The 20,305-nt window shown below is 34.7% G+C and overlaps 2 protein-coding genes and 2 long non-coding RNA genes across 7 annotated transcripts in view; 2 read left to right on the top strand and 2 right to left on the bottom strand.

Annotated features, from left to right (window-relative positions):
* Positions 1-226: 226 nt before the first annotated feature.
* Positions 227-12,191, bottom strand: LOC138925986 (uncharacterized). Of its 2 annotated transcripts, none has more exons than XR_011442260.1 (3): positions 11,967-12,191; positions 891-1,014; positions 227-803 (listed from the first exon to the last, which is right to left on the bottom strand). It is a non-coding gene; the product is annotated as an uncharacterized lncRNA (long non-coding RNA). The 2 variants fall into 2 exon arrangements; XR_011442261.1 differs by lacking the exon at positions 11,967-12,191 and adding an exon at positions 1,075-1,253.
* On the bottom strand, positions 1,913-3,133 carry LOC138925985 (uncharacterized). 3 transcript variants are annotated; one of them, XR_011442259.1, is made up of 3 exons: positions 2,627-3,133; positions 2,354-2,565; positions 1,913-2,256 (listed from the first exon to the last, which is right to left on the bottom strand). It is a non-coding gene; the product is annotated as an uncharacterized lncRNA (long non-coding RNA). The 3 variants fall into 3 exon arrangements; XR_011442258.1 differs by having other exon boundaries at positions 1,915-2,131; positions 2,179-2,565; XR_011442257.1 differs by having other exon boundaries at positions 1,919-2,295.
* Positions 3,233-4,747, top strand: LOC108131972 (serine protease inhibitor 42Dd-like). Its single transcript, XM_070277948.1, has 4 exons — positions 3,233-3,368; positions 3,433-4,271; positions 4,326-4,461; positions 4,520-4,747. The coding sequence occupies exons 1-4, from the start codon at positions 3,356-3,358 to the stop codon at positions 4,651-4,653; spliced, it is 1,122 nt and encodes a 373-aa protein (XP_070134049.1). The 5' UTR covers positions 3,233-3,355; the 3' UTR covers positions 4,654-4,747.
* Positions 4,889-20,305, top strand: part of LOC108131999 (mannosylglucosyl-3-phosphoglycerate phosphatase) — a 26,218-nt gene continuing 10,801 nt past the window's right edge. Inside the window, exon 1 of the mRNA XM_070277947.1 lies at positions 4,889-5,498. The gene's annotated coding sequence lies outside the window, so the exon portion shown is untranslated. The remainder of the gene's footprint in view (positions 5,499-20,305) is intronic.

Genomic DNA, 20,305 nt, shown 5'->3' with positions numbered 1-20,305 from the left:
GGGCAATTTTTTATTCTCTCCAAGTACCCTTTTGGGTTATTTCTCTTAAGCCGAGGTTTGTTGGTTATCTGGAAATTAAAAATTGGCAGTCTTATTCCGGGAGCAAGACTTTCACCTACAATCGGTCTAGCCGTAAGCGTTTAAATAAAGTTTGTGAAACAAATAAGAAATAATAAAAAAGTTTTTTAAAATAAAAATTAAAAAATAAAATAATTTTTTTTTTAAAAAGTGAACTTTGGGGTAATTTAATTTGTATTATTGTGATATAAAAATATATAAAATGATTGTGAATTTAATATAAAATTATGTTCTTAATATGCACAATAAACCATTGTTTTCAATTTTATTAAAAAGACGTCACTGAAGTATTTATAACAAGCTCGGCTGGTACACATCGTCTGCTCCAGCGTCTGATTTTTCACTTCTATGTACCTTTTGTACCTCTCATGTAAAATTTGGAAGTCAGGAAGGCGGTGCTGTCCGCGTAGGTGCCTGCCTTTATATTGGGGCTCCGCAGGACTGTGAGGTCGGCCTTGTAGGCGTTCCGAAAGAAGCCTCTCAGCATCTGATTGCAAACATGCTGTTCTTTAGAAATGATTCCAAGAAAAGGTAGAATGATCGGCAGTATTGTCTTGAGCTTAGGGAGACCGGTGTTGTCTTGAGCTATGGAGATCCGGTAAAAATTTTCCCTCGAATCTCGAATTGAAGACTTAACTTTTACATTTCCAGGTGCACCACGTTTTCCCCTTTTTGTGGGGACGAGAATAGCGTAAATGATGGGCGTCCTGTGCGTCCTTTTTTATCTGTGAACAAATCACGTCCATCAATATTGCAACATAAATATTTCAATATAATATTTCATGGTAAATAAGAAAAAAAGAAATTATTGCCTTCGCTTTGATAAGGTTAAGTCTTCCTTTACTTTTAAAGAAATGAGAGGAAGAGCGTCAGCTTTAAATTTTTGCCATTTTTCAGCGAATTATTCGAATAAATTCCGACGTAGTCTGCCACAATCTAAAAATTTATTCTATAAATGCATTAAATAAAACAAATTTAATGTATAAAAAACATTACCAATCTTTGCGCAAAAGTCAGCTCAAGAATGGGCAATTCCTCGAAAATGGAGCTAAGTGTAGCGTCCGAGGAAAAAAAACTTTTGCGCCTCTCAAAAGTAAGATCCAAAAGTAAGTTTGCCTCTTTACGAGGCTCAATATTGAACATCAGCCATATTTTGTTGGCCTCAAAATTTTAGTCTTGAAAAGTAAACGGTTTGGTAAGCGTATAACATTTTGCGATGGCCCTTGGAAAATCCAAAAATGGATTTTCAATTTTTAAGTAAAGCTTAAATACAAAATAAAGTTTTTCGTTTGTAAACTTCCAAATTGCAGTAGCTTCTGCAAGAATAAAAAAGTTTTTTTTAAAAAGTAGAGTTTTGAAAAAAATCGAAAATTTTTTTTTTCGCCTAAAAAATTCTTTAGGGTCTTAAAAATAACATATCAAAAGATAGAGTCCGGCCAAAGTGTCTAAGTGTCCAAATTTTCCATTCTGCGGCGATGTCTCACAGGTATATCCCACAGTACTTGAAACTTTAAACGCGTTTTTCTCGAAACCGCTTTTTTTGAGTCCGAACACATAACTCAAACAACTCTTAACCTATCGATCTAAAATTTTGACAGTATACTCAGAATACCTATGGCTATCGACACACGTAAGATTTTTTTTTTTTATTGCTTACTTTTTTTTATCAACAATTTTGTGACGTTTTTTGTTCGTGAAAATTGAAAATTTTGTTCAATCACTCACCATTTTGGGAAAAATCAATATATCGAAAAAATCCTACGTGTGTCGATAGCCGTTGATGTACAGAAACTAACCAAACTTGATTTTTTGTTTTAGATTAAAAATTAAGGACGTTAGGTGTTCGGCCATGGACCCCCTTTTAAAAAATAGGGCCTACGAATAAAGACGCAGAGCCGCCATTTTGTTTTCGATTTATTAAAAAAAAAATTTATTTTATACTTTAAATATAATATAATAAAACCTAATTTACAAATTTTCGATTGGCTTTTTCATTTGGCCAAAAAAAATTCCAGAAAATCCGTTTATTTCGCCTGTTACTCAGATGTCCCCCCTTAAATGATATGAATGAATGCATTTCTTTCTTAGTTTCCTTCTTACCTGAAATTTATTTGAGCAATTATTTTCAACGTTTGAAGTGGGGCGTAATTTACCTCCTGATAACTTTTTGTCCTTAGCCTTAAAATTATAAAATTTTCATTACAGCGAACCTCCTGCCTTTTTTCGGTGTTCTGCATATAATAGGTTTACTATAAATTAATATCTTTATTAATACCTTAATTTCTGTGTCAAACATCAGCTGATTTCCTCGGCTATTGCTGATAACAATTCATGCTTTGGTTGCACATTGTATAATAGAAAATATTCAGAACTCAACTATTTACTCAATACTTTGCGAAGCTCGTCTGATAATGTTTTAGTTTCCATAAAATATTTAATACCAGTCGCTTGTCCGGTGCTGTGAGGCAAGATTCTTGGTAAATCAATCTATTTATTATCAGATTAAAGTTACAAATTAAGATAAACGGAATTTGCAAATTATTCTTACATCATAATTGATGTAATCTGTGTTTATGCGAGGCTAAATTCACGCTTTCATTTCACGATTTCAGCCGATAAGCACGTGTGTGCATAACGCCATTCCGTGAAGTCGGCAACACACGAAACAGGGTTAGGGTTTTGAAAAACTATGGTAACGGCACAAAATATTAAAACTGAATACATTTTATGGTAAATTTTGCTAAACTTGTAAATTTAGAGAAGGATTAGTCATTTCGTTTCTATTTTTATTTCCAGGTCAAAAACATAAAATTTTACTTTAGTTTAATTTTTTAGCTAAATGAATAAAGCTATATGGATTTCTGTTTTCTAGTATGTACGATAGATGTATATATATTAAAGAAAAATTACAATTTTTACTCATTACCACGTTTTCTAATAAAAATACGTATTTGAACCCAAAGGAAAAATTCGTTTATATTATTTTTTCCATCACTGTATATACTTCATTGTGTTGGAGTTGAGTGCTTCTCCCTTTTACATATGTCTCTCGAGGACAATGTTTCCTTGTACTCTAGGAAAGCCTGGTATACGAATACAAAACGAATCTTAGTTTGATTGTTTCATTCCATTTAAACACATAATTAGATATGCATTTGAAAAGATTGTATTTACTCGGAATATTATCTACAAATTAAGCACAGCATTTCTAATTAGGGTATTTTGCTATAAAATTAAATGATTCTTTCAATTTGTAATTTTTTTTCAAAAAGAAGAAATGAAGTACTTCGGTAAGTGGAAAACTAGTGTGCTCCTTCGTTGGATATTCATTTATAGCTTGACCATTCTTCTCAGTTTTTCTATTTTTGGCCACGTCAGTGTCGGCTCGTTTTACCGACGATGTTTACCAGATCCTGGCCAAGGAGGATGCGGACAAAAACATAATATCCTCCCCTCTCTCCCTCGAAATTGTTATGGCCATGGTGTATATGGGAGCCAAAGGGAATACGGCTAAGGAAATGCAAACTGTTCTGAAACTGCCTGAAGATAGGAAAGAAGTGGCGAAGAAATACAGAGATTTCTTCACAAATCTTCATAATCGTGAGAGGGTTGCAATTCTTGAGCTGGCGAATCGCATTTATGTCAACGATAACAAGAAGTTATTGCCAGAGTTTAATAAGATCGTGGCTGACTCCTTCAAAGCCGAGGCAGTGCCCATTAGTGTACTTAATCCCAAATCTGCGGCAGCGACTATTAACTCTTGGGTCTCTGAGAATACGCGGAAAAAAATAACTGAAATTATCAATCCTGGCGATATAGATATGTATTTAATAGCGGTTCTTATAAATGCCATTTACTTTAAAGGCGAATGGAAGTATGCATTTAACAAAACTTATACTAAGAAGAAAATTTTCCGTACTTCTAACCAAGAACTTCAGGTGGATATGATGTCTCTAAAAGGCAAGTTCAAGGCCAATGCATTCGCCGACTTAGATGCCAAGGTTCTTGAACTTCCATATCGAAATTCAAGCCTCTCCATGCAAATATTCTTGCCAAACTCTATTAGCGGTCTCAGTAAATTGGAAAGCCAGATCGGAGGCTTCGACCGAGCTCTCCGTGAACAAGACGTGTACGTAGAAATTCCAAAATTTAAAATTGAGTTTGAAAAACAACTCGTCAAGGTACTTCAAAAGGTTGGTAGTTACCTATGTGATTAATCATTTTTATGACATAGTTTCTTTTATTAGTTGGGAATTAAATCAGTATTTGAAGAAACTGCTGACTTGAGTGGCATGGTGTCAGAAGGTGCAAGAGTCAGTAAAGTTCTACAAAAAGCATTTCTGGAAGTGAACGAGGAAGGTGCCGAAGCATCTGCTGCAACTGGTAAATATTTAAAAAAAATATACAATGACAATAATTCATTTTCAACATTTATTGCAAGCTGGTATTGTAAAGGGTCTTTCTTTGTGTGTGGGCTGTGAGACCACAATGAGATTTACAGCCGATCATCCCTTTGCCTTTTTAATTCGCGATGAGAAGACTATTTATTTCCAAGGACATTTTGTTAAGCCATAAAATATAAATAATGTTAACATTATATGGAATGATGCAAAAAGTAATTACTGTAAAAATTTCGATTTCTACAATAAATCTGTAAATTGGTTTTCAATGGTTTATTTTATGGTCCTCAATTAGGGCCCTATTCCAGGGGCATAGGAAATTACTCTGCCCGAGCTCTGAAACTACATTTTCTCAGCCTACTTTCGGCTATTAATGTATTTAGCTATTTCAGCTAAGACGTTCATCAACGTAATCATTTACTTTATCCTCCATTTAAGGTCAATTTAAAATAACCTTCAAAAAATAACAAGTTGAAGTTTCGGAAAAACAGTGACGATACCCATATTTTTGCCAATATTTACCCGATTCTTGAGCGGAGTATCTTAATGGATTTTTATATCGATTCTCCATCGATCTGCATCAAAATGAACAATCGATTACCATTTCCGATCGTTCAGTTATAAGGCAGCTGTAATATATAGTCGGCTTGCATAGCAAAAGAACTGGCTCGTATAGGCACCACTACACCACTCCAGCCCGAAATGAAGGGTGTTGATATTACCTTAGCCTCAAAAAAATTCGACTCTTATCTCAAATAAAAGAACATCCCAACTACTTAGCATGGATAGGACTCCAATCAGCACGGCAAACAGAGTCATCACGGGGCACTGGCTTGTGGGAACACATGCTAGGCAAATGAATTCATCCCATAATGACTACTGCCGCAGCTGCAGGAACGATCCAGTAAAACATCTTATTTTCCACTGCCCAGCAATTCAATCACTTAGACAGAAAACAGACTGTCTGTCTGTCTTTTTCATCTGGGAAACAGACTCCTCATACACCTATATCCCAACAGGGTGAGCAAACTACTAACCTAGAAATCTTCAAAACACGGCAAGGGAAGACACTATATCGCAAGGGACCGAATAGGGCCTAAGTGTGTTAAGCCTGACCAAACCTAAAGTGTGGGTGAAACAAATGAGTAACGGGTATAATATAGTCGGAAAACTCGACTAGAGCCATGCTTTCTTTTTTTATTTGATAATTGAACGATCGAAAATGATAAAATGTAGGATTTTGCGGACGTAGAAGCTTGGGACTTAAAACTGGTCTTGAGTTAAAGTTTTATTATATAAAAAATTATTTTCATAATGAAATTCTCACTAGAATTGTCTAATTACATACGATATTTGCGATATATATCTAATCCGATTTATGTATGTATATCTTATATTATAAGATCTTATAATATAAACTGCCACTTCACTATAAAGATTTATCAATTTCGGCTGCGCTAAAAAAAATTAATTTTTACTTTCCTTTCTCGTAGTTTATGAGCCTGATCTTTGAGTCAAATATAAAAAATTAAACTATTAAAATTTTTACATAATCCATAAAATTAATGTGGCCACTTTGAAATAATATTTTGGTATTTTGGACTTCGGAAAAAGCAACCAATTTTTTTTATGTGGAACAGTATAAAAAGGCCTCACTCTGAATACAATTTTCACTTGTCACTGAACTTTGACAAGGACAAGTCATCTCCTCTTTTTATTTTATTTATTTTTTTACCTTTTTAATTTTATTTTTTTCTTGTATTCATTTATTTTTAAAAATTTTAACTTAATATAAAACTCGATGGTTTTTTGCATTTTTGTGGAATTTTACATCCCAATAACGTTCTTCTTTGTCCTAATTTTTAAACAAATTTTTTTTTGTGATTTTATTTTTTCACACGATATTTATTTTATTTTTGGCGTGTGTCATTTAAACATTATTGAATAATAACATTTAAATTTAAATTTTTTTCAAATAAAGATTCCCAGCAAGTGTCAAGAAAGAAAGAAATTCATATGTCTTGTCATTTAAAATATTTGTGGTCTTTACACATTATCTTATATAATATTAATCACAAAATTATGAAGCATACAGAACAAACATTCATCATTTTAGTTTTTTTTTTTTTTTTAGCTTAATGGAATATTGAGTAATATGTTATAGTGTACTAATATTTTTTTGTGCTTGTCCTACGAACTACTTTTAACTTTAATTTTTGTTTAAGCCTTGACGTTTCAATTTGAATTTTATGGTGAACCCTTTAGTGGGCGTGGATAAATCTAGAAATGCAGCTCAGTCCCATTCGTTCGAGTGGCAAAGGTCCAGTGGGTGAGTCCGTTTCAGCCTCCTAGTGGTGTAGCTGTTGTCTAACAGGTTGATGGCCTCATGGTTGGGATGTCGATCCAGTCTCTCCACGTATCTGTTGGCGAATCGCTGAACTTCTGCTTTCACGGATGGGACTCGCAGTTGGGCGTGGATTGTTGCGTTATCGTGGTAGAGGTGAGCTCCGGTTATAGCTCTTAAAGCTTTGTTTTGGGCGATCTGGATGATATTTTGGCTGCTTAGACACGCCGTTCCCCATAGCTGGATACCATAGGTCCATACCATAGGCTTTACAATGGCTTTATATATAAGAAGCTTGACCCTTTGCTTCAGCCTGGACCTCCTTCCAATGAGCCAGTTGAGCTGACGTAGCTTGATCCGGATTTGCGTCCGTTTGCGCAGCAAGTGAGTTTTCCAGGTGAGCCCAGATATTTGGGTGTAGGGCTGGCTGGAATTGGGGTGCCTCCGAGACTGACTCCAGGACAGTCGCCTCTCCTCATTGTAAACGTCGTTTGGCCTGACTTCTCATGGTTGACGGCGATGTTCCACCTTCGAAGCCACGGGTCGAGGATGTCCAGCTGGCGTTGGAGTCGTGCAGAAGCCTCCTCTGGCAAGACTGAAGAGGCCAAAAATGCCGTGTCGTCGGCATATGTAGCCACTAGAAGGCCCTCCTCTTCAGCGACAGGCATGTCGGCTGTGTACATGGTGTACAGGATGGGACCAAGTACACTGCCCTGCGGAACTCCAGCTTCAATGGGCCTGTACTCCGATGTCGCATTTCCGCTTCTGACCCTGAACTTCCTGTCGGTCAAGTACGAGTTAAGGAAATCGTAATACTGTTGTGGCAGGTTCCTCTTGAGCTTCGCTTTTAGACCAGGGTGCCAGACCCTGTCAAACGCCTGCTTGACATCCAGGAAAACAGCACAGCAGTAATGTTTTCTTTCGAGGCTGTCCAGGATTTTTACCACGATCCTGTGGCATTGCTCGGGGGTGGAGTGGGAGCGCCTGAAACCAAACTGGTGATCTGGGATCAAACCAGCCTCGACCAGTACTGTCTGCAATCTGCGCAAAAATATTCTCTCGAGTATTTTGGAGATTACAGACAGTAAACTAATCGGCCTATGAGGCGAGATTAGTTTCAGGCTTTCCAGGCTTAGGGACCAGAATGACTTCCGCCTGTTTCCAGCAAGTGGGGAAGTGTCCACTCTCTAAGCACGCATTATAGATCCTTGTGAGCCTCCTTATTCCTGAAGGTGGGAGAAGCTTGACCGCGAGTGCCTCTATCCCATCTGCACCCGGAGATTTTTTGGCGTTGAGGCCTGACACCTCCTCCTTGACCTCTTCCTCCGATACGGGCTAAACTAACTTTTAGTAACTAAATTTTATCTGAAATATGTTTTTAAGTGTTCCCAGATGGTTTTCAAATGTTCAAATGTTTAAATGTTTTTAAATGTTCCGAGATGTTATTGGGCTCATAGACACAGCGAAGAAAATTAGATTAGCTATTTCGTCAAATCCTTCACTTTTTATACCCTTGCAGAGGGTATTATAATTTTGTTCAAAAGTGTGCAACGTAGTGAAGGAGACATCTCCGACCCTATAAAGTATATATAATATATAATATATATTATATATTCTTGATCAGGATCACCTCCTGAGTTGATATGAGCATGTCCGTCCGTCCGTCTGTCTGTCCGTTTCTACGCGAAGTAGTCTCTCAGTTTTGAAGCTATCGTCTTGAAACTTTGCACACACCCTTCTTTCCTTTGCACGCAGTATATAAGTCGGAACGGCCCGGATCGGCCGACTATATCTTATAGCTGCCATATAACTGAACGATCGAAAATGACCCAACTTTCGTGTTTTTGAAGATAGAAACTTAATACAGATTCTACTTTTGGCCAGTTGGTCCAACCTACCAAATTTCATTAGGATCGGCCGACTATATCCTATAGCTGCCATATAACTGAACGATCGGAAATGGTATTTAGTAGAAATATCAACTTTTGTGTTTTTGAAGATAGAAGCTTGGGACATTTTTTTAGATTTTTTATTTTAGTTAATTGGTTTTATTATGATGTAATCATAAGGATCGGCCAACTATATCCGATGTCTGCGATATATATCCGGTTTTAACTGCAAGGGTATATCAACTTCGGCTCCGCCCGAAGTTAGCTTTCCTTTCTTGTTTAAAATAAAAATGGCTTCCCATTCTTCGTTAAATGGGAATCCTTCTGCGATGGAATACTTAATGAATACGTGCAAGGGTTTTGAAGAAATTGGAATAGGGGCTTTGTAACTATAAAATAGCAGGTACTACCTTTTTTGATTGGTCGAATCGGAATAATAAATTTATATCACAGCAGCTAACAGATACACTACTGGCCAAAGTAATAAGTACACTCGTGTACGGTTTCTTTAACTTCTCGTAAAAGTCTTTTATTGATCATAAAGAAAAACTCTAATTTACATATAGCTTCTTTATATATATTAGATTATAAAAATAGTTAACATAGGCATTTTTCAATTCATTTATAAAGTTTGTGGTTGATTATATCTAAAAAACCTAAAAAAGGGTTGGTCAAAATAATAAGTACACCAATTCTACAAACTCAAAACTTAACAAACATTTTTTAACATTTTCTTGATTTCCTTAATCTATAACTAGTATCCAGTATATCCACCCTTATTTTGTACATCCTTGGCGATTCGTTTTGGCATACTAGCAATAAGCTTGCGACAAGTATCCACTGGAATGTCATACCAGGTTTTTTGGACCAATGTCCACAATTCTTCGGCATTTTGAAAAGTATTTGTTCCGATACGACGTTTTAAGTGCTTCCATAGGTTCTCTATCGGATTTAAGTCCGGAGACTGGCTTGGTCAACTCATAAGATTTCCTCCTATTTCGGTAAACCAAGCCTTGACCAGCTTTAAGACGTGTTTTGGGTCGTTGTCTTGTTGAAAGACCCATCTCAAAGGCATGTTTTCCTCAGAATATGGTAGCATAACGTCAGCGAGTATGCTTTTATACCCAAATCGGGTCATTATATCAGTTATGCGATGTATAGGACCAACGCCATGCCAAGAAGAACAGCCCCAAACCATTATGCATCCGCCTCCGTGCATAACGGTCTTCTTCGTGTACCTGGGGTCGAATTTTTTACCTTTTGGGGGTCGTACATAACGTCTAGAGTCGTTACCAAAAAGGTTTATTTTTGTTTTGTCGCTCCATAACACATTGTTCCATTTTTTAGAACCTTCTGGTCCAGACCATGCCAAATGATTTTGTGCAAGCTGGCGCCTCATCTGTGAATTTTTTTTCCGAAGTAAAGGAACTTTTCTGGCTATATGTCCTGTTAGGCCAGCACCTTTAAGTCTACGCCGAACCGTTCGAGATGATATTTCATTGCCGATTTCAGCGGCAAAGGACTTGGAAGACATAAAGGGATAATTTTTTGCCAGACTGACGATGCGGGTGTCCGTCGTTTGGGAAGATTTCTTCTTTCTTCCTCGTTTTTCGGTAGGATCTTTCGATTTTAAGGCATTCTGAACCAAACACACCGAGCGTCCAAGGCTTGTCGCAATTTCTCGTAGACTTTTTCCTTCTTGTTAAAGATTCAAGGCAATCTTCTTTTCTTCCAGGGTACAATGCTTTTTTCGGCCCATCTAAAGAATTTTTTGTAACCCAAATTTACTTAAAATGCAACAAATCATTAAAAATCAACATACCGTAGTCCAATTCTAAACTTAATCCTTTCAAATTTCTGAACAATGGAAGTGTACTTATTATTTTGACCAGACCAAAAACGACCATCCAGAACAAATTTGGGCTTAGCACTGGATAAAAAGGGTTCCCCATTTTCATTTTTGATTTAAATTTTTTACAAGACTATAACCTTTTAAAATATAATCAACTAGCAGCCCTGCATTCGATAGCTTTCATGCTATGGCTCAAGAAATGATAAATATACCTATGTACTTATTATTTTGGCCAGTAGTGTACATACAAGGGGTCGCAGCTTATTTCGTGCAGGTGATTAAAAAATGTTTAAGTCGTTATTGCCGCTAAACGAATAGGGATATTTCAAAAATTTAAACGCAATATTAACATATTTAATAACTAAAAAAAAACTTCATAAACATAAAAAAAAAGAATAACGTAACAAAAACAAAATCACAGTCATTTTCAAGGCCGCAGCTTATTTCGTGCACTTAATTAGACTTAACATAAAACTCTTATTTTTTAACTTAATATTTAGTGTGTCCTCCCTTCTGGTTCTGGACAGCCGTCAGTCGGGTTCGCATTGAAGAAACCAATTTCGTATAATATTATGTATATAAAACGATTGTGACATGTCAAATATATGATTGTGATATAAAAATATATAAAATTTTATGAAAATACTTACAATATCATTTTCTGGGCCGTCAACAAAACTGTTGATTCCATTGACCGAGAATTGTGTTTCATACAGAAAAGACATGTCACTGAAGTACTACAAGCTCGGCTGGTGCACATCGTCCGCTCCAGCGCCTGATTTTTCACTTCTATGTACCTCTCATGTAAAATTTTGAAGTCAGGAAGGCGGTGCTGTCCGTGTAGGTGGCTGCCTTTATATTGGGGCTCCGCAGGACTGGGAGGTCGGCCCTGTAGGCGCTCCGGAAGAAGCCTCTCAGCATCTGACCGCAAACATGTTGTCCTTTAGAAATGATTCCAAGAAAAGGTAGAATGATCGGCAGTATTGTCTTGAGCTTAGGGACACCAGTGTTGTCTTGAGCTAGGGAGACCCGGTAAAAATTTTCCCTCGAATTGTAGACATAACTTTTACATTTCCAAAAGCCTCACATTTTACCCTTTTGGTGGGGACAAGAATAGCGTAAATGATGTGCAAAATTGATGCGTCCTTTTTATCTGTAAACAAATTACGTCCATCAATATTGCGACATAAATACAATATCAATATAATATTTGATGGTAAATGAGAAAAAATGAAATTATTGCCTTTGTCTTCCTTTACTTTTAAACAAATGAGAGGAAGAGCGTAGGCTTTAAATTTTTGTCATTTTTTTCGGATTAAATTCCGACGTAGTCTGCCATAGTCTAAAAAATTTATTCTATAAATGCATTAAATAAAACAAAATTAATGTATAACAAACATTACCAATCTTTGTCCAAAAGTCAGCTTAAGAATGGGCAATTCCTCGAAAATTGAGTTACGTGTAGCGTCCGAGGAAAAAAAACTTTTGCGCCTCTCAAAAGTAAGATCCAAAAGTAAGTTTGCCTCTTTACGAGGCTCAATATTGAACATCAGCCATATTTTGTTGGTTTGGTAAGCGTATAACATTTTGCGATGACCCTTGGAATTTAAATCAAATCCAAAAAATGGATTTTCAATAAATAGATAAATAGATTTTCAAAATAATTTCAAATAATTTCAAAATAAAGTTTTTCGTTTGTCAACTTCCAAATTGCAATAGCTTCTGCAAGAATACAAAATATTTCATATACTTTCTTAAATGATATGAATGAATGAATTTCTTTCCTTATTTCTTTCTTAGTTTCCTTCTTACCTGAAATATATTTGGGCAATTATTTTCAACGTTTGAAGTGGGGTGTAATTTACCACCTGATAACTTTTTGTCCTTAGCCTTAAAATTATAAACTTTTCATTACAACAGACGTCCCGGCTTTTTGTTGTTGTTCTGCATATAATAGGTTTACTATAAACATATACTTAATTAATCTCAACATATTTTTTTGGTGTCTTTATTAATACCTTTATTTCTGTGTCAAACATCAGCTGAATTTCCCCGGCTATTGCTGATAAAATTTCTTGCTTTGGTTGCACATTGTACCATACAAAATATTGCGAAATAATATTACTTAATACTTTGCGAAGCTCCTATGATAACGTTTTAGTTTCCATAAAATATTTAATAACAGTGGCAGCTCCGATGCTGTCAGCCAAGGTTCTTGGTAACTCAATCTAATTATTATAAGACTAAAGTTACAGATGAAGCTAAACGCAATTTGCAAATTATTCTTACATCAATTACTGTATTCTATATCACGCTTTCAAGAATTCGTGATTGCCATCGCATAAAAATAGTAAATGTTACATACATCAGTAGTTGAAGTTGAAAAACTACAAAATGAATAATATAACAAAAGATTGTATGAAATAAAATAAGTTCAAAATTGGTTTATCTATTCATAAAAATGTAGGCAATAAAAAATAAATAATTTAGTTTTGTGTAAAATTTATTTGTGTAAGAGATATTAGAAATCGATCGCTACGTACGACAGTTAAAATTAAAATATTGATAGTTGCTTTTGCGAATTGGGCTAAGTGAAACAATTAGCATGTAGCCGTTATTAATGTACATATGTGTATACGTGTGTATTTCTTATTGAGTTACGGAATTACATTGGTCAATAGAGCAAGCTTTACGTTTTCTACATGTTCTTTACTTCATTTTTGAAATTACAGCACGGAATAAATACAATTCCTTGTAATGTGCAACTTACTCACTTGGCGTTTCCAAGTTTGAAGCTCTGATAAGAAAACTACTGCTTTCCCTAGTAATTCTTTGGGAATTTCTATTCTCAATCGCTCCCACGTTAAGTAGTTTAGGGTTTCTTCTCCAAAATTAAAATCTCCACAATTAACTCTAGTTAAATTAGATTATCGTTTTTAGTAACTTACCAGCGGCTAAGGAAGCAAACGCTTCTCCTTTTACCATTTTCAGCAAGGAATCTATTACCAATTGTTAAATAAACTTTTCCACCAAAAGAACGCAAATACGGCAGGTCTTAGAGATGGAAGACTCCGTTGCTTGTGCGATATTTGACAGCTCACGCAGGCAGAGATCGATAACACCAATGATAGAGATCGATATTTGGAAATATCTAGATATACATAAGGAAAAACACATTTATGACACATATTATTTATCCTAAATGACCAATTTCATAAAAAAAATTATGAAAATTGTAGGGTTGTTGGTTTTTGAAAAAATATTGTATTGATGATATTTGCTGTGAAAAAAATATCAATCGATAATATTAAGAAATATCACCAAAAAAAATCGATATATCGAGTATTTTTGATATTTTTTATGGTCAGCTAAAATTGAAAAAGGTCGTTTGTAAATTTAAAAAAAGGTTTTAATATGTGTTTTCATCCGCCATGAACTCCAAATAAGAGCTATTTTTTATTTAAAAAGTGAATTGAAAAACAACAAATATTTATACCCACTCTCAAGCAACTTTTATTTACGTTCTTTGAAATAAAAAATAACAAAATTATTAAGGACATAGTCTTCAAATTTATTTATAAAAAACATAATATAAAAAAAAAAGTTTTAAAAAAATTAATTCATGAAATATGTACTAAATAATGCTAATTACTTAATTCTCGTATTTAATGCTCCTAATTACTCTAAATTACAAAACAAATCTTTCTTCAATGATTTTAAAAAAACTCTTTCGGTTATATGCTGGTATGTCATTCGACTACGGGAGTCACAGACAACACATTTAATGGCAGAAGCCAACCGTTCAGATGGAACCGAACTTCCAGGCGTGATAAGATAACTTAATGCCAATTTCTGGCTTAAGAGTGACCAAACATAAAATATCGGAAATACCAACTCAAAAATATTATTATCGACTATTTTTGCCCAAAAAATATTCCGATAATAATATTTTTTTAAGAGAAAATATATCGATATATTGATATTTTGATATATTTCCGACATCCCTAGAAAATTGTTAAAGTTATAACGCTTTTCCCAAATCAAGTCAATTCAATCTTTTGCAACTTTTAACATATCAATAGAGGAAAAACATAGTAAAAAACCTAGGATTAGGTTTTTACTATGGATTATCTAGTAAGAAGATTTATCCGTTTGTTGTTTTTTTTTTTTTTTCAGAAATATGAAGTTGAAAATAACTTCGATTTTCATTTTTTACTTCACAGGCTTTTGAGTATGACCAGTTAAGTTTAGCTTCAAATTTCGCAAATATGGCCAAATCTTTGAAAGTTTTTGGTATGCAACATTATTGGTCAGTCATTTTTTAATAAAATGCGATCAAAATCACTTCGTTATTTTAACTTTTTAAAAATTGAATATTGCAACAATAGGGTTTGTCTGGATCATAGTACGTTAGCTGCGGCAATTTTTTCTTAAGAATGATATAAAACTGGCCATCGTTTTCTGATTACCCCTTTTAATGTGACCATTACGCAAGAATTTTTGGTATTTGAGATTGACATCTATGCTCTGACGGTATAAAAGGCAGACATCCAGAATCAAAAATCAGACGCTGCAAGCGTCCGACCTGAGCAGACTGCAGCTCTCACTCCTGATTTTCTGATTTTATTTTTAATTTTATCTATTTCTTCATTTAATTAAAATAGTTGAGGCCTGATTGTGTGCTTCTTAAATACAATTTTATTTGTTTTTTTATTTCTGACCCGAGGACCTACCTTTTTTGTTTATTTTTTTTGGTATTTGTTGTACCGGGGTTCCAAAACATAAGTTGGTTGTGTGGATCGTCTTCGCTTGTTGTCCTGCGTAGCCTTCGCTTTTTAACGGTTTAACTTGGAATGTGAATCAAATCCCAAAAATGGATTTTCTATTTTTAAGTAAAGCTTAAATACAAAATAAAGTTTTTCGTTTGTCAACTTCCAAATTGCAATGGCTTCTTCAAGAATACAAAATATTTCATACAATTTCTTAAATGAAATGAATGTTTCCTTCTTACCTGTAACGTATTTGTCTGGATCATAGTGCGTTGTTTAGAAAGAAAGATATAAAACTGGCCATCCTTTTCTGATTACCTCTTGTAATGTGACCATTACGCATAAATTTTTGGTATTTGAGATTGACATCTATGCTCTGGTCGTCCGCCCTGAGCAGACTGCAGCTCTCACACCTGATTTTCTGATTTTATTTTTAATTTTATCTATTTCTTCATGTAATGGTGAGGGCCTGATTGTGTGCTTCTTATATACAATTTTATTTTTTTTTATTTCTGACCCGAGGACCTACCTTTTTTGTTCATTTTTTTTTGTATTTGTCGTACCAGGGTTTTAACACATATTTTGGTTTCTTTTTGGGTTTTCTACTCTACCCTTCGTACCCCACCTAATCAATGGATTCTCCACTACTGGTGTCTCTCCCTTACACTTTCTACTCCTATCTTACGAAGTGGTTCTTATTAACAAAAAATCGTATTCTCCAACGTTTAAATTGATTGCCCTGGTTCCTTAAATTGTTTACCCTCATAGTACACCTATAATGGATAAAGAAATATCAATACATTTCAGATTCTTGCTTTTATTACTTATTTTAACTTTATTTTCACGGCGGTTATGTTTTTTTTTAGGACCATGTCGGTTAAGTGGCCAATCGATACATGAATCTGAGGTCAAACTCGCCTTTTTTCGGTATCGTTTCTAATGTGCTATCCTAATCCTAGGATAATCTAATTCTGCCAAAAGTGTGAAACGTAGTGAAGGAGATACTACGTTCCTATGGCAGCTATATGATATAGTCGTACGATATGGCCAATTTTTTTACTATGCATTTCAAATATTTTTTTTAGAATTTTGGTGTAAATTTCGTTACAATATGTGAACTAGAAGTACTTATGGCCGCGGCGCAATACAAGCCCAACCACTGTGCACAGTGGACCCCATATGGGAAAACCCCATTTTCAAGGGATCCCATTACGAAAAATGGACAAAAAATGTAAAAAATATTTAGTATGAGCAAGCCAATGACGCAATAAATTAGTGGTAAAAAAAATTCATACAGACGACAAGCAAAAAATATTGCTGCAAAAAAAACTGTGCAAGTTCTTTGTTTGCAGCAAAATGTTTTCACTCGTGTTTATACGAGCAAATTTGGTTGCAGCAATCAACTTGCTGCAAATTGTTTGCATCGTGTGTACCTAGCTTAAGGGGTTATATACCTTCTTTTTCGAAGAAAAAGAGGAAAGTTTGAATTTTTTTTTAGGTATGTAGCAATTATTTAATTACACGGATGTTTTAATATTTTAATAGTATACTTTATTAAGAATGTTTTTACAAAATTTGGTAAAAAAATATTGAATAGTTTTTAAGGGGTGGCTGTTTTCCTTAGAGGCCTTTTTTTTTTAGAGCCTTGCGGTGACAGTTCCCCAGGTCAAACAGGTCAACTTAAATCATAAAAGTAAAAAAATTTCATTAGTTTAGAGTAATCTCTTGTGCTTGAACGATCGATTTTAAAATTTTTTGTTTTTGCTTGGATATGGCAGCGTTTTATGCTAAAAATGAACGTTTTGGTCTCTAGAAATTTCACTGAAAAATTTATTTCGCCGAAAAAAATCGTTCAAGCACAAGAGAATTTCATTACGAACATTTTAAAAAAAATTTGAAGTAAATCGGTTCAGTAGTTTTCCGTCAATCATTGTCACCGCAAAGTCATTTTTCAAGAAACACCATTTCGAGATATTCGCGTTTAAAGTTTCAAGTTCAGTTCAAGGCCGCAATGAGGCGCGCGGTTAGGAGCGCTGTAACTTTTTTTCTACTGCTCCAATCTCTATGAAAATTTGGGAAAATGTTCTCAAGGAATTGTTCTTTAAGATAAAGCAATAAAAAAATTTTCGATTTTTTGAAAATAAAAAAGGTATATAACCCCTTAAGACTGCTTCCCTACTGAATCGGTAGTATGACCGTAGCGCTATGGGGAATTTGACCAGTTTTTGTCACATAACTCAATATCGGAGCAAGATATTTGACTTCTCTTTTTCGCATGGGGTTATATTGATCTTTTACCTTTTACCAATAGAAAAATAGAGGGGGTGGCACCGCCCCTTTTTTGTTAGCTAATGTAACTTTCTGCAGGTATGTACAAATAAACAAGTTATGTGACAGTATATGGTTTTATTTCATAGAAAATAGTGGGCGCGGCACGCCTTAAACAATGTATTATAGTTTTAAGAAGAAAGTCCATCTAAAGCATCGTGATGTTCAAAATGCACAATATCAAAAGAGCTTTCATCCTCACCCGCCGTGGTGTCATCGGGATTTGATGAGCCCTCTAATTCATAGGTTCAAAACCTCTAATGGAAGACACATTTTATTTTTGTCGCTGTATTCTTCTATCCAATTTCACTGACAAAGGATCGGATCAGAAGTATCTGTAGCTCGCTGAAATACGTCTGGACTACAAGACTCTGCAGCGTGCCTACTGCGAGATATTGTATGTATGGCCCTTCGCATGAAAATTTATAACAATTTTTGAATTCAGCCAAACTGCATGACAGATACAGATAATAAAATAAAAGTTTCTCCGAAAAAGCTGCCCACCCACCGAAAAAGCTGCCTTTTTATTTTTTTCATATCTGCTTTAGTTAAAAAGTTACAGCCACTTAAATTTTTTTTTACAAGGTGGGTCAAATAAACTGTGAGTTACTGTACCTCTTTCATATTTGCGTCAAGCGGTAGCAATATTTTTTACTCGCTTGGTCTACGATATTGCTGTACTTTTCAAAATTCACTCCTGAGAGTGAATTCAATTTAATAAAATGAAAGACAGCATTCTCCTTTGCGACTTTTCCCTTTGCTTCGAACCACTTCGCAAACAAATCTGTGTTTGCCAAATTGAGGTTATGTCTTAAAAATGAAAAATTCTCGTAAAATCGGAAAAAGTGGTATTTTAAATTACGTTCATTCGAACAAGAATTTAATATTCTACAACATACAATATGTTTCATTGATAGACTCTTCTAGACTCACATTAAATCCCTTATGGAACATGAGACTTTATCCAAAATATGCATTGAGAAGGCTACCTTCATTTTTGCTCGATTACGGGGACCACACGATTTTATTCTACAAATGACGATCACATACATATAAAACAAGACAAAAAGATTGGAATTCATTTCAAAAAATGTTGTATAAATCTAAACAATATATCTGTTTACTTCTGCCCGCTCAAACTTTGTAAACAAAACTTTATATTTCAGTCGCCTGCGCTTTGCAAATGCAACAGCTGTGTTTGTCAGCTGATTTCCTTGTTGTGGTGCCCTCTATCAAAATTTCTGTTATGCACCACTGAAGATTGGTGAATTTTCCAAATTCACGTTACGTTGAAACTTATTTTTATTCAGAAAATGGATTTTTGTCACAAAAACTGGTCGAATTCCCAATAGTGCGTAGGTTTGTTGTTGTTTTTTTCCCAAGCGCAAAAGTATGCAACAAGCATTTTTTCTTAGAATCCATACCTTTAAACTTTAAACTTTAAAGTTTAAACTATATGATTATTTGAATTGTGGATGGAAGAGATGAGTGTCGGGTATAATATAGTCGGGAAACTTGACTATAGCCGTCCTTTCTTATTTTGTGGCGGTGCTCTTGGCCATTGCACTATGGGCGATTAGTTGATTTTGGCGGCATAAAGTCCACACATAGAGCTAGGAGCTTAATTTTTTTTTTAAGGTTACTAATATTTTAGTTTGTTTTCGGATTTTTTTTTTTTTTTTAATTTGACCATGCCTTTATTTTCCGCCCCTTTATAGCCCCGGCACTTGTACAAAAATTTAAATTTTTATTATAAAGCAAAGCATAAAAATAGAAAAAATAATATTTTACCATGTTTTAACAATATTCTAAACTTAAAAAAACAAAAAGTTAATAATCTTCTTCATCTAAAATAAAAGAATTCTCATGTTTGTCATCGCTTTCGTTGTCTGATTCGGTGTCTTCATCATTAAAAAAATTGTATGAACTCAGCTCTGATGTTGGATGTTCAAGTGCATTTTTCTTTTAAAGGAACAAAAAAGAGCAAAAAACATGATTACTACAATAAACTAGACACTTTCGTTAGTAACTTGCCATTTTTAGTTGGATGTTTTGATATGCACTTTTCAAGAAATACTCCACGGAACACAATTAAAATTGTTAGATTTTTGCTAAAAATACAATCAACAATAACACTGGAAATTAAAAACACCACGAACATTTATACACATTTATCGTAAATAAAAGATTCTAAATACGTTGAGCTTTGCTATCCATATTACACTTATTAATTGAAACGAAGCCAATAATAATTTAGGTACTTTCAACAGCATGAAATTTTTTGTGCCAATTTATATAATTCGAGCATCAACAGATCATCTGGTTTTGAAGGGCTGCCACAAAAAGAGAGTTGCTACCCGATAAAAAAAAAAATTGTTTTTCAGCTAACTGAATTGTTTACTATTAATAAAAAAAAACATTTCCTTAATATTTCACCATAAATTTTATGACTTTATGCCGCCCATTATGAAAAATCGCCCATAGTGCATTGAGCGAAACACTTACAGCATCCAAAGGAGAGGGCATAGCGACATATCTCGGCTGGGCCAATAGCGACGTAACTCCGCGCGGAGATATGTCGTTTCAACCGCGACATTCACATTGTACTTCAGAGAGTGTGAGAGTGGCAGGAAAAACTTTTAAAG

The sequence above is a fragment of the Drosophila bipectinata genome, chromosome 2R (genome assembly GCF_030179905.1).
Source record: "Drosophila bipectinata strain 14024-0381.07 chromosome 2R, DbipHiC1v2, whole genome shotgun sequence".
Classification (NCBI taxonomy): Eukaryota; Metazoa; Arthropoda; class Insecta; order Diptera; family Drosophilidae; genus Drosophila; species Drosophila bipectinata.
The sequence above is the reverse complement of the archived record's forward strand: the minus strand, read 5'-3'. Positions and strand labels throughout refer to the sequence as shown.